Source organism: Oreochromis niloticus, linkage group LG9 (assembly GCF_001858045.2).
Source record: "Oreochromis niloticus isolate F11D_XX linkage group LG9, O_niloticus_UMD_NMBU, whole genome shotgun sequence".
In the NCBI taxonomy this organism is placed as follows: Eukaryota; Metazoa; Chordata; class Actinopteri; order Cichliformes; family Cichlidae; genus Oreochromis; species Oreochromis niloticus.
Window position 1 is genome coordinate 6,242,367 of NC_031974.2, and position 14,215 is coordinate 6,256,581.

The 14,215-nt window shown below is 40.0% G+C and overlaps 1 protein-coding gene across 2 annotated transcripts; it reads right to left on the reverse strand.

The window, feature by feature from the left end:
* Positions 1-2,771: 2,771 nt before the first annotated feature.
* On the reverse strand, positions 2,772-13,806 carry LOC102079429 (zinc finger protein 239). Of its 2 annotated transcripts, none has more exons than XM_019352933.2 (3): positions 13,774-13,806; positions 5,499-6,095; positions 2,772-4,965 (listed from the first exon to the last, which is right to left on the reverse strand). In XM_019352933.2, the coding sequence occupies exons 1-3, from the start codon at positions 13,789-13,791 to the stop codon at positions 4,390-4,392; spliced, it is 1,191 nt and encodes a 396-aa protein (XP_019208478.2). In that variant the 5' UTR covers positions 13,792-13,806; the 3' UTR covers positions 2,772-4,389. The 2 variants fall into 2 exon arrangements, with proteins under 2 accessions (XP_019208478.2, XP_019208477.2); XM_019352932.2 differs by having other exon boundaries at positions 2,772-4,968.
* Positions 13,807-14,215: the final 409 nt, after the last annotated feature.

A 14,215-nucleotide genomic window follows, 5' to 3' on the forward strand; every position in this document is an offset into this window, starting at 1 on the left:
ATTCTGGAGAAGATGGGCCTGCAGGCCAGAAGACATGATATAACTTACAAAGTACGTATGTGTGTTATCAAGAAGATAATTCTTAGGAACACAAGTTAGTAAATGTGCAATTACTAAGAGCTGCTGTGGTGTTTTTATTTGCCTGCTGTCATTTTTATTTCCTCTGCCTTTAGGATTGCAAGTATCCAGGCTCAGGAGAGGGGGTCAGTGGGAAGCCCACTGCTGCTACTTGGCCCTGGTTTGCCCTCATAGATAAGGTGATAGGACAGAGGCCTTCCATTAAGCCTCTTTTCCTAATTTCCTCTCTCTCTGAGGACACTCAGGACCAAGCACAGCAGTGGGTGACCAAACCGACAGCGATGACGAAGTGGCTCAGCCACCTACGACAGGGAGAAAGAGGAAAAGAGACAGGGATGATGAGCTGCTAGACCTCATCAGAGAGGACATGAGGCAGCAAAGAGAGGCTGAGGAGAGAAGAGCAGGGAGAGGATGGACAGACTGTTTTCACTGCTAGAAAGATTAGTTCCAAAATGAGTTATGTATTGAGAAATTTATTTATTTGAATATATTTGTTACATTGTTATATGTGTTGCATTAGTTTAAAGGTTTTATGTTATTAATAAATTGATTCAAACAAACAGTAATTGTCACTGAACTCAATTTGATTTACAGGCATTTTTAACATGTATGAACATAACGCTAACTTTGAACAGTATTACATGGATATTTATTTGATAGCAATAAAGTAAATAACAATAACAATTAAACAAGAATATTTCAAATACACAGTATGTAAAGATGAAAAACAATATTTTCAGTTGTTCACACAGGATTAACCTGAGTGACCTGTTCCTGGACCGTTTCTTTAACAATTGTAATAGATTACAGGAAGTCTCTGGCAGTGTTGCTGAATCTGCCCGAGCAAGATCAGACGTGGATGGGGTGCTGCAACTGAGACCTGAGGTTTGTCTTTTCTGGTTGGCAAGTGGAGAATCACACAGGGTGGTCTGCAAAGGGCTTTAGGATGCTTCCTCCCACTGTCCACTGCATCGTCCATCCACAGGGTTTGCAGGGCTCACTCGTGGCTGCCACACCACTAAGATGTTTTCAGAAATATGGAAGCAGGAGATGGTGGATGCTACATTATTAGTATAATACTTGTAACTCTGTGGCAGACAACAGTTTGATAAAGTGCTATGTAAAATAAAACAACAAAAGATAAGATTCTATACGTTTCAAAGATATTTAGTTTATATATTTTATATGATACAGTACATGTGTGAGAATGACCGATGTTGTGGCACAAAATGATCGTCTGCCAAAAACTAATTTCCAGTTTTTGCCCTAAACTGATTGCTCGTATTTAACCTGCTATGAATGACTTGCTGGTCTATAATACGTGAAACATGTCAAATGTTTCCCTCATTCCTGTAACAAGGTAGAAGCTGCAGCCAGTTTTTGGCAGTGACTTTTATATATGCTTTATTTATCCAGTTTACAAACAATCTTGTTGACATTAGAAATTTATTTTTTAAGAGTAATCTGGTCAAGAGGACAGCAGACAGCGCAACAAATATATCAATTGTACCTACATTATAACCAGTTATAAAGATACTTGAACAACAGGTAATTACTGTATATATAAACCCCCTTAGTAAACCATGTCCACCGAAGTCTATTTACCAACATACATAAAGATATTACACATATTACACACGGTAACATTGGAAATCAGTTTAGGCAGGCGAACACTTGCACGATGCTGGCAATAATTCAATTATACGTGTAATTAGCTAAATAATTCCTAAATGTATGTAGATTAGAGGGAATTATTTTACCTGGATATGATTGTCTCGGATGAGCCTAAGGTACAAAATGTGCGGGCCACGACTATAAGGTTTTTCTGGCTCCTCGAGAATTAAAATTGTCCAAACAACGGAGCGACATTTCTGGGTCCATTGTAAAGTTTTAGCGCTGTGGCGCGAGCGATCGGGAAAAACACGCAAGTAAGGGCGGAGTTGAAGGCTAGGAGGCTGTCCACAGCCCATCTGTTATGTTGGATACTGATTGTTTGTTCAATAAAGTTTCTATGGAGAAAAAAAGGGGGCTGTCCAAGCCGCTCACTTCCTGACTACTGTTAGGGTTCAGAAATTGAGGAGGAAGACCAAAATAATGACCACTGATCCTGCCGGGTGCAATTAGACGACATTTTAATGAATACACGCGTGGAGTCCAACACTGTGCAGATTCAGTGTTGAACTGTCTTACAATTGTCATAACAAAGGCTTTATAGGGGTAAGATAGTACAGCCGCCTCCTCTCAGACACAATACAGCATACGTCAATCTAAACCACAAATGTTCAGCTAACTTTTGACACAGTTTAAAAAAAAACATTGTCTTCGGCTCGAACCCAGGTGCTTCCCCCAGCTCGCCTTCGCTGTCGCTTATCTCTGGGACATCTGGTATACTTTACCTGCTAAATGAGTCTACAAATGTGTGTGTGTGTGTGTGTGTGTGTGCGCGCGCGTGTATGTGTCATGACCTCTCCTGCACCCAGGCCCACCTCACACCTCTAGTCATCTTCAGATACAAGGCCTGCGCACGTACACAGCTGAAACTATATGTGTGTGTATATCTGTACATGTGTGATCCTCACGCTGCACCTTAATTGACCTCAGCTTAGGCAACCAGGCTAAGGCCATCCTGTGTGTGCCGATCTTGACTTATATGTAAAATGTATAAAACAAATGTTTCAATCTAATACAACCACTTAAAGCTTAATCCAAGCTTAATCAGAGATATTAATGCACAATAAAACAGCCTGCTCAAAACACCTTACAATCTGACTCTGCTTTCAGTTTCACTTGTGCAAAGCATGGCGTTTCCTGTCTCCTTTTACACAGAGTATATTTCCTGTCCCTGCAGTCTGCACAGAAACATTTAAGATTATAGGAGCATTGAAAAGCATTTGGAATTATAGATTCAACTCAACAGTTTAAAGTGGTTCTTACTGGACCTGTAATAAAAGCTTAATATGATACCAGTATATTTGAACATCTAAATGCACTATCCCTACTTGGAGATTATGTGATTAATGCCATGGTAATATGAACAATAGCAGTGAAATAATTTCTCTAATCCCAATACTACCCGTCCGTCTAAGGACACTACCTTGTGACGTAGGTAGGTAGTGTCCTTATGAGCATCCTTCCACTGAATTCGGACACAGCCAGAGGCTTTCCCTTTTCACGTAAATGGCCTCCTTGACTCTGGTCTCAAACCAGCGTTCCTCCCTGTCCAGGATGTGTACCTGTGTTCCTGGAGGACAGGTGGGCCCATGGACCAGTCCACAGCTGAAGACCGTACTTGGGTTCAACTTCTAGTGAAACTGAGGCCACAGCTCAGGACAATAGAAGATTGAAAAATGCTGCCTGGTCTAATGGGTCTCAATCTCTGCAACGTTCAGCTTTCAGAATTTGTCTTAAACAGCATAAAAGCATGGATCCATCCCACCTTGTATGAGGAAAACGTTAATGAACTCTGAGCAAATGAAACAACAACTTTAGAAAATGAATTCCCCAAATTAATTGTTTCGACATGTTAAACACAAAACAATAAGTTTTAATACCTACAGCAAGTTTAAGAAAAAATAAAAGATTTTAAAGATGTTTCAACATTTTTTCTCAAATATAAAAAAGCAGATGACACTTACATGCATCTTCTATGGGATTGTATAAACATATCTAAATTCTGGCTCTGCATCAACAAAAAAAAAAAAAAGAACTTGATACTAAACTATAAGATCTGTAAAGATCCGGGTCAATTCTTACCACGGTTGCTGCCTCTGAATAAAAATCTGGACAAAAAGAGATCCACGTTATTAAATAAGCTTATGTTTAATGTCAGGAGATGTGTTATTGAACTGGAATACGGAGCAGTCCCCCTTCTGTAACTCAGTGTTGCAAGGAAATTTTTAATAACTTTCAGGTCAGATTTTTAATAAGCTGCAGGAACCCTGTTCAGTGTGAGTGGAGAACAGCCAAGTCTCCTCCTCTGATAAACCTCCATCTGTGCCACTAAAAACAGTTCATCTGACTCTGACTGTAAACATGTTTCCATTTGTCACTTCAGTCTTTACTCTGAAATACAGGAAATGAAATCACAGCTCAAACTTCTTCATCCAACTGCTGGAACAAAGCGAACCACTCGACATGAACACTGAAGCAGAACAGTTTAGAAAGCTTAAAATGACACTAGAGAACCATTTTCATTCATAGTTGCCTCATCAGATCTTTACAGGAGATTCAATCTGAACTCTGTGGAGCCTGATCTCAAGGGTTTTGAGTCTGACCCTGAAACCAGAAGAGGATCTTTCTGTCTCTTCAGATTCACTGTGATGGGAGTGATTCCAGCCCTGAGTGATCACGCTGATGTTTGCACAGAGCAGATAATGAAGTGAATGTTTTGGCACATTGGTAACAGTGAAACAGTTTATTAGTAACGTGGGATCGTTTGTGTTTGGAGTATGAGCTGAGATTCCTGAAGCTCTTGTCACACTGGACACAGCTGTAGTTTCCTTCCATGTGTGTACGTTCATGAAGACTACGACCATATGATTGTGAGAAGCTTCTGTCACAGTGTCTGCACTTGTATGGTTTCTCTCCTGTGTGGACTCGTTTGTGTGTTTTAAGGTGACCTGCAGTAATGAAAGATGACCCACACTGATCACAGACGTGCTTTTTAACCCCACTGTGAATTAGTTCATGTTGTTTTAATCTACTTGATGTGGGGAAGCTTCTCCCACATTCTTTGCAGTATTTCAGTTTGTCTCCAGTGTGTTTACGTTGATGTAGTTTTAGGTTCTTTTGCTGATTGAAAGTTTTTCCACAAAGGTCACAGTGAAATACTTTCCCACCACCACAGTGATGACAGGGTTGAGAACTGGATCCATCTGCGTCGCTCTGCTTCTAAACAAAGACAGTGTAAGTCAGTCCTTCAACATTTTTATCAAATAAAAAACAAACAAAAATCACAACTAAAATGAAAATCTGAATAATCACTTAGAGCTGCTTTTTCATGCAGTAGAATTGCCGAAACATCAGAATCAGTGAGCTGCCAGCTTTCAGCCCCGACCGTGTCCTTGCCATTGGGTGAGAAAGGCGACATCTCACTGATTCTGATCTGCGGGTTGGCGCTTTGTGTTTACGTCTTTGAGCAGAATCCGTGTACCTGCTCTCATTTACTGTTTGAGCTGTTTGGTGGTTGTCGAAATTTTGTGAGGTTTGACCTGAGATTCTGGCGTTTCGGGCAAAATAAAATTATAGTAAAAAAAAATCGATTCAGGATTTTAATGAATTGATATCACGTTATCCACGCCAGAATCGATGTTAATTGGTAAATCGATTATGAAAACCCAGACCTAGCTAACACAGTTTAATGAGCAGAGTTGTTCCAAACAGTCAGGCTAAAATGACAAAATAAAAATATAAATACATACCTCACAGTAACTGCACTTGTAGAGTCTCTTTCTGGTGTGGATCTTTTGGTGTAGTCTCAGGCAATGTGGAGATTTAAAAGTCTTCTCACACAGGGCACATTTATAAGGTCTCTCCTCAGTGTGGGTAAACATGTGGTATTGTAAGTGTGCGTCTGTTGTAAACTGTTTGCCACACTGTTCACAGCAGTACACATCATGTCCGGTGTGAATGCGTAGGTGTATATTTCTGCTCTCAATCCGGCTGAAAGTTTTCCCACAAATGTCACAGCTGTATGCTTTAATTCCAGAGTGGGTAACTAGATGCCTGTGTAAGTGGCCACTGCAAGTAAAAGCTCTGCCACACTGATCACAGCTGTACGCTTTAACTCCACTGTGGATGACCTGGTGTTTTTTTAGGTAACCCTTCAAGGAAAAAGTCTTTCCACACAAGTCACAGCTGAACGGTCTCTCTCCAGTGTGGATGACCTGATGCTGTTTTAGATTAGCCTTCAGAGTAAAACCCATCCCACACTCGTCACAGGTGTATTTTTTCTCTCTCTTTCTTCTGTGAGGTTTGTCGGCCTCCTGAGAGCGCTGACTTCTCGCTCCATGTTGGTCCTGCAGTGACAGAGATACAAACAGAGGCAGTGAGTGAAATGCAGTCGTGGAACAAACTCAACCTTCAAACTCCCTCCATTACACTAGTTTTAAACCTGAAGGTGGAGTGTGGCACCAAACACCTTAAAGGTCTCTTATCCCCACCTACTGGTAGTAAAAACACATTACATCCAACCTGGTGTTAAAAATAATTCATGACTGTTCAAACACTCTAAAATCAGTTTTCCTTGTTTTCCTTACTTTTACTCCCCACTAGGGCTGTGCGATATGACAAAAATCTCATATCCCGATTAGTGATGCGCGAATCATGAACGAATCGTTCAATACTCGAGAATCACTTTACTGACTCGTGAATCATGATTCACAAGCGCAACTGACTCACTGACTCATCCCTGTTGCTGTTAGCAAACTAATTTCATTAGTAGAAATATATCTAGCTTATAATTCAAATTGTGAAGAAAAACACAACATCCAGTATCTTAACAAAAACATTTCTGCTCTGAACTGGAAGAAAAAACCCTGAGTAGAAGCTCACATCAAGACAATAGCTCCTCGGTTCACAGTAGCATCGCTCTGCTAACATGCTAACAGCACATTTGAGCTACTCACCCCCTCCCTTCCTGCGCTGAATCGTAGGGGAAGCAAATCACTCAGGACTCACTAACCCTCTCCCTCCTGTGCTGAATCGTAGTGTAAGCAAATCACTCAGGACTCACTAACCCCCTCCCTCCTGTGCTGAATCATAAAGCGCGCGAATCACTCATGACTCGCTCACCCCCTCCCTCCTGTGCTGAATCATAAAGCGCGCGAATCACTCATGACTCGCTAACCCCCTCCCTCCTGTGCTGAATCATAGAGCGAACGAATCACTCACTCACTCACTCACCCCCTCCCTCCTGGCTCGCAGCTACTTCTTCTTCTTCTTGGTTGGCAACCAATGTTAAGGCGCACTACCGCCCCCTGGCTCACAGCTCAGTGGACATTTAGATGAGAAAATATATATTTGACACATGTAAGGACAATACTAATAAAATAAAAATAAACAAAATAAATGTTCCCTTTAGAAATTCTTTTGCTGTTTTTTGCTATATAAAATAGTTGTTTTCTTTAAGAATCACTCATCTTAGCAGTAGGATTTACATTAAAAGAGAAACAAATTAAGTTTGAGTGAAAATGTACATTTTTTGCACTCTCTGGTCAACTGACTCAGTGACTCAAATGACTCAAAAAACCCGATTCACTTTGGTGAGTGACTCATTAAAACTCGATTCAGTAAAAAGAATCAAATTTACCATCACTAATCCCGATATAAGATATTTATCGTCCTGACAACGATATAAATCATAAAAATGTAATATTTTCTGTAAATTCTGTGAATCTCGGGCAACTCGACTTGCGTTTAGTTTTTCCAGCTGGGCGTCCTTTACCTGGATTCGAGTGTTTTAACCGATGTATGAAACTATACATTTTTAGACATAAGTTGTAACGGCCGCCGTTTTCTCTCAAAGTTTGAGTTTAAGGTTTATTTTTTTTAGCACCTGATGGCTCTTTTTGCTTCTCATCCGTAAACTCTCTGCATACTCTTTCATGTGATTCAGTTTACTTTGAAAAGTCTCAACAGGATCTTGAGCTTTATTGTGAAAGGTTTACATGGAAAAACAAACAAGTGGACAGCGGAGCCACGCGATGGTTTTACCTTTATTGTTGCTAACGAAAACACGTAAAATCAGGCACTTGTCCGCCCATAGTGTGGTTATATTAAATATAAGAGAAAGAGAGAACTTTAAGAAATTAATATAGCCACTACAGTGACCGTCAAAACGATGAAAAATATTGCTGTAAACAGTTTATTTTGCGACACCACGAAACAAACGATAGCATAATAGGAAACGAAAGAGGTTTTTATATCGTCATCCGATATATATCGTTATATCGAACAGCCCTACTCCCCACATTAAAAAAAGGACTTTCTACTCATTACATTTTCAAAACAGACTTTTTATTTTTGGTTTGAGGAATTTGAGGAGAGTTATTTCATCACTAAGGGCATCAAACATCATACTAGAGCAGGGCGATATGACCAAAACTTTTTATCACGATATACATTTGAAAATTTGCGATAACGATATAACTGACGATATAATTGACACTAGACAAAATACTTTACAACTCCACAACCTTGTTAGTGTAAAAAATAAAAAAACATCAATGTATTTTCACTTAAACAAGCAGCTGTTTTATGTGCATTAAAGTTATATAAAAATTTAACAGTGCAAATGCAAATTCCTTGCTGACAGTTTAACCAAAAGGCATTTCCAGTAGAAATTGGCCGACATATCCTCAGCATAACCATGTACAGGGAGTGCAGAATTATTAGGCAAATGAGTATTTTGTCCATATCATCCTCTTCATGCATGTTGTCTTACTCCAAGCTGTATTCGCTCGAAAGCCTACTACCAATTAAGCATATTAGGTGATGTGCATCTCTGTAATGAGAAGGGGTGTGGTCTAATGACATCAACACCCTATATCAGGTGTGCATAATTATTAGGCAACTTCCTTTCCTTTGGCAAAATGGGTCAAAAGAAGGACTTGACAGGCTCAGAAAAGTCAAAAATAGTGAGATATCTTGCAGAGGGATGCAGCAGTCTTAAAATTGCAAAGCTTCTGAAGCGTGATCATCGAACAATCAAGCGTTTCATTCAAAATAGTCAACAGGGTCGCAAGAAGCATGTGGAAAAACCAAGGCGCAAAATAACTGCCCATGAACTGAGAAAAGTCAAGCGTGCAGCTGCCAAGATGCCACTTGCCACCAGTTTGGCCATATTTCAGAGCTGCAACATCACTGGAGTGCCCAAAAGCACAAGGTGTGCAATACTCAGAGACATGGCCAAGGTAAGAAAGGCTGAAAGACGACCACCACTGAACAAGACACACAAGCTGAAACGTCAAGACTGGGCCAAGAAATATCTCAAGACTGATTTTTCTAAGGTTTTATGGACTGATGAAATGAGAGTGAGTCTTGATGGGCCAGATGGATGGGCCCGTGGCTGGATTGGTAAAGGGCAGAGAGCTCCAGTCCGACTCAGACGGCAGCAAGGTGGAGTACTGGTTTGGGCTGGTATCATCAAAGATGAGCTTGTGGGGCCTTTTCGGGTTGAGGATGGAGTCAAGCTCAACTCCCAGTCCTACTGCCAGTTTCTGGAAGACGCCTTCTTCAAGCAGTGGTACAGGAAGAAGTCTGCATCCTTCAAGAAAAACATGATTTTCATGCAGGACAATGCTCCATCACACACATCCAAGTACTCCACAGTGTGGCTGGCAAGAAAGGGTATAAAAGAAGAAAAACTAATGACATGGCCTCCTTGTTCACCTGATCTGAACCCCATTGAGAACCTGTGGTCCATCATCAAATGTGAGATTTACAAGGAGGGAAAACAGTACACCTCTCTGAACAGTGTCTGGGAGGCTGTGGTTGCTGCTGCACGCAATGTTGATGGTGAACAGATCAAAACACTGACAGAATCCATGGATGGCAGGCTTTTGAGTGTCCTTGCAAAGAAAGGTGGCTATATTGGTCACTGATTTGTTTTTGTATGTCAGAAATGTATATTTGTGAATGTGGAGATGTTATATTGGTTTCACTGGTAAAAATAAATCATTGAAATGGGTATATACTTGTTTTTTTTTAAGTTGCCTAATAATTATGCACAGTAATAGTCACCTGCACACACAGATATCCCCCTAAAATAGCTAAAACTAAAAACAAACTAAAAACTACTTCCAAAAACATTCAGCTTTGATATTAATGAGTTTTTTGGGTTCATTGAGAACATGGTTGTTGTTCAATAATAAAATTATTCCTCAAAAATACAACTTGCCTAATAATTCTGCACTCCCTGTATAATATCCACAAAACTTAAAAAGAGGTTATATATACACACACACACACTCCGCGAGGCTCCCATCTACGATAGCCGTAATGCTCCAACAATCCATCAAGCAGTCCGGGTTCGTAGCTTAGCAAAGTAGTACTAAAACATTTGACAGATTTTCGAGCGCTGTGTACCACATAAAATCGTTTCGAGGTCAGTAAACAAAACCAGAATTCATACATAAGGCCCATTGGATTATAAGGGGCGCTGTCGATTTTCAGAAAAATCAAAGTTTTGATTTTAAGTGTCCTGTATTTTCCAAAAAACACGGTAATAACGACGGCCCGCTAGCATGCGCTACCAAAAAAAGTGCTTTGTTGTGTATCTGATGGACGAAAGCCAAACCACTTCCACACCACTGAAGTTGCAGCATTTTTACAAACCAATTCTGGTTTATCCATTTCATTCAACGATCCACTTTCGCTCTTCTCATTCTGCGTCGCCACCATGTGCGTATGAAAACAAAGGCACTGCGCATGCACATTTTACCCATATGCTATCGCGATATTTCATTTTCTTATCGTTGCCCAAAACTACACCGGTATTACCGTGAACGGTATCATATGGCCCAGCCCTGCATCATACCAATTTGAGCCAGAAAAGTAACACATGAAAGACAATCCTGATCGTGTACTAATCACCAGGGTATGAAACATAAAAAGAGATGAAAGAGGCAAAACTGTGAGTCATAGTCAGAAGTTAAAGTGAGACGATGTTCTTCTTTCTTTTTTGCACAGCACCTGAACAAACAGGTAATTTCAAATGCAGCGTTTCTATCAACAAACATCAGCAAACACACAAACTGTTTGTGTGCAGTTTGTCTCACAGTGTGTTGCTGGCTAAAGGTCCAGCTGCTGTACATCACAGGGAGAGAAAAAAAAAAAGAGAGCTAACTTCACTCAGAGATGGAGAAAGATAAGACACACAGGACAGGAGAGGAAGAAGAGGGGTTAGATTTAAAGGGAAGGACTGCTCAGTGGGATTTGATCAACTGGAGATTAAAGCTTACATGTAAGTCCTCATGTGTTGAAATCACATATTGGGTCTGTACATTAGGGCTGCCACAAACGATTATTTTGATAGTCGACTAGTCACCGATTATTTTTGCGATTAGTCGACTAATCGGATCATGCATCCATTGGACGTAAAACGTACAGCTTATTGCACCAGCAGCATCTGCTCTTATATAACATTAGCTTACAATTTTAAGTGTTTAGGGTATGTGCTAACTAAAAATAAAGACAAGATGATAGTTTTTTAAATTTAATGAGATTTACAGATTGTTTTGGTAAAGTTTAATAAACTCCTTGCTATCTAAAATATAATGGGACACCGGAGTATATTCTCGAACATCTCACACTTCTGATAGTCAGTTTTCTGCTTGACGTTTATTCAGCCGTGTATAAACTATAACTTTAATCTCAGCCAAACCAATTTACTCAGGAACAAATAAAATACTAAAAAAAAAAAAAAAAAAAAGGCCAAACAATAACATTTTTAAGTTATTTAACTGACTTCTATATGTTTAACCTGAGTAGCGAAAGACGGTGGTGGGTTTGAAAACGATTTGCCGGGAGTCCGGTGTTCTCACGGGCTCTAGTGAGCCTTGCCCCCGGCTAGCTATCGAGCTAGTGGGTAACAGACGTCTCCCCAAACGTCGGAGCGCTTTTGAAAATATGCGGTGTCTTGATAAACTGAGCAGATATTTGAGGTTTACACAGCTACATTCTCGCCTGAAAATATGTTAAACGTTTATTTTGTGACCCAGAAAGAATAATAAGAGTAGTATTAAAACTAACTAGCTGCCGCCATTGTTGAAAACTGAGCAGGGCCGCGCTATGAATTCTGAGACACTGCTTCTTCTTCTTCGGAGTGTAACGGCAGCTGGCATCCTTGTACATGCAGTGCTGCCATCTTCTGTTTCAGTCCGTTATTACACTCTTAAATCCTACTACTTATTCCTGCGTCTTTTGTGATCTTACAAAGCTTCAAACCACGCGTCGACTATTAAATCAGTCGTCGACGATTTTGATAGTCGACGTAATCGTGACTAGTCGACTAATCGTGGCAGCCCTACTGTACATGTGACATTATGTTTGTTTCATAAACTGAAAGATGCTGCAAAACAATCTGAGACAGACTAACTGTGTTATTCAAAGACTGCATGAAGATCCTCTGCAGGTTAGTGCAGGATAAACAGGTTAGTTTGCTGAACTGTGATGGATTTAAAGTAAAGAACAGTGTGTGACTGGTGCACAGTGACTGTGGTGCTCATGTCAGAGTTAGATTACATCAAGTGTAGCAGAGATTCATTTAAACTGAAGCTCATGATGCTGACATTCATTCACTGAGTTCCACCTTCATACCAACAGTATAGTGTCTAATATAAAGACAGTGTACTGTCAGTGTAGAGGATGGAAATCAGCCAGGACAGCTCATGAAACATCTGCTGACATCTGGTTGAATTCAGTTGTGTACATCCACAGAGAGCAGCAGGTCAGCTGATCACAGCCTGTACTTTAAGAAAATCTACTGCAGCTCTCAATAGAAATTATTGTGAGCTGTGATTCTTTTCCCCACGCTGAGCCACTACAGCTGATTTTAGGGTTCCCACCTGCTCAATCCCACTTTAACCTCTTCCCTGCTCATGTTCCTGTTTAGAGGCAAAGTCACCCTCTACAGTGTAGGCAACAGAAAATACACATGTGTTTTATTTTCCTTCATTTTCTACTAAACTGATTCAAACAGAGTACCTTTATTAGAAATAAAAAGTTTGTACTTCATTTACTAATCTTATTTTATTATTACTTTAATAAAGCACAAGGTTCAGTTAACTTTGGATAAAAACATGTGGTTAAAAAGTTCTTCAAGGAGTTACTTTTACTTTTTTACTCAGGACATTTACGAGCCTGTACTTTTTCACTTTAGCTTGAGTAAAGAAGGTGAATGAATATTTTTACTGAAGTATTTTTAACACTAATATCTGTACTTCTACTTAAGTATAGAGTAAATGTACTTTTGCCTCCTCTGATAATTTCTATAATATTATTTATATCAGTGATGACCAAATGAATCTTTCTGAAACACTGAAGCTTGTATTGAAAAAGGTTCATTACTCAAAGCTTTTCAACACAGTCCTCTTTGGTGACATCTGCTGGCCAAAAATATGAAGAACAGCTTGAATCTACAAATTATAATAAAGAGCTTCATTATAATTGCCCACTCTACAGAGCTCAGCAGCCTTGAGAAGAACAGATTCTACCAACAACAATCAGGGAGAGCTGCACTCCCATCATATAACCACACACAATGTATAATCACGCTTGCACAGCACAATCAAGCTGCACAGCACAATCACTTTGTAACCAGTTATAGTAGTTTCTCATAGGTAATACAGCAACAAGCTTTATGAATATTCATGTGTGTACCCAATAAAAACAACCTGCAGGGGGAAAGCAAGTTGAAGTGGGTTGGAGACAACTGCTTCCCCCTCGCAAGTGAAAACTTGAGCTCTGTGTGACCTCGTTCCTGAGTGGGTTTCTGTTTATCCAGCAGCATCAGGGGTAAAACTGTTATGTCCATTTGATTATTAATAATTTTGATGAATAAACCTTATTTAAACATGTGCTGTGGTGTGGTCTCTAAAAAACAACATAATATACAACACAGTCATATAACAGGTTGGGAGTATGAGAGTTTTAGACGTGACTGATTATTTGGTGAAACTGTGATATTTTCCTCACCTTCTGTGTTGAGCTCATTGTTTCCTCTGTAGTGACTCAGCTGAGTCCAGATGGCTGAAAATGTTCCTCTGCTGCTCCGTCAGACTCTTCTCCTCCTGCTGATCAGCTGGGACACAAAACAGATCTTTGTTAGGCTCCACACTGCACTGAAGAGTCAAAGTGTCTCATATGTTCATCTGACAACACAAAGTACAAATTTCATTACTGTATTTTCACGACCATAAGACGCACTGTACTAAAAGGCGCAGTCTCAGTTATGTGTGCCATTACTGTATTTAACACACATATAAGGCGCACTGGATTATAGGGCGCATACAAGCACCGTATGCGCATTTAAAAATAAAGCGGGAGCAAACCTGAGTTCGGTACCTTACTCACATTTCTATTACCGGTAATCGTCATCATCAACAACACACAAGCATAGAAGTGTGCGTATTTAAAA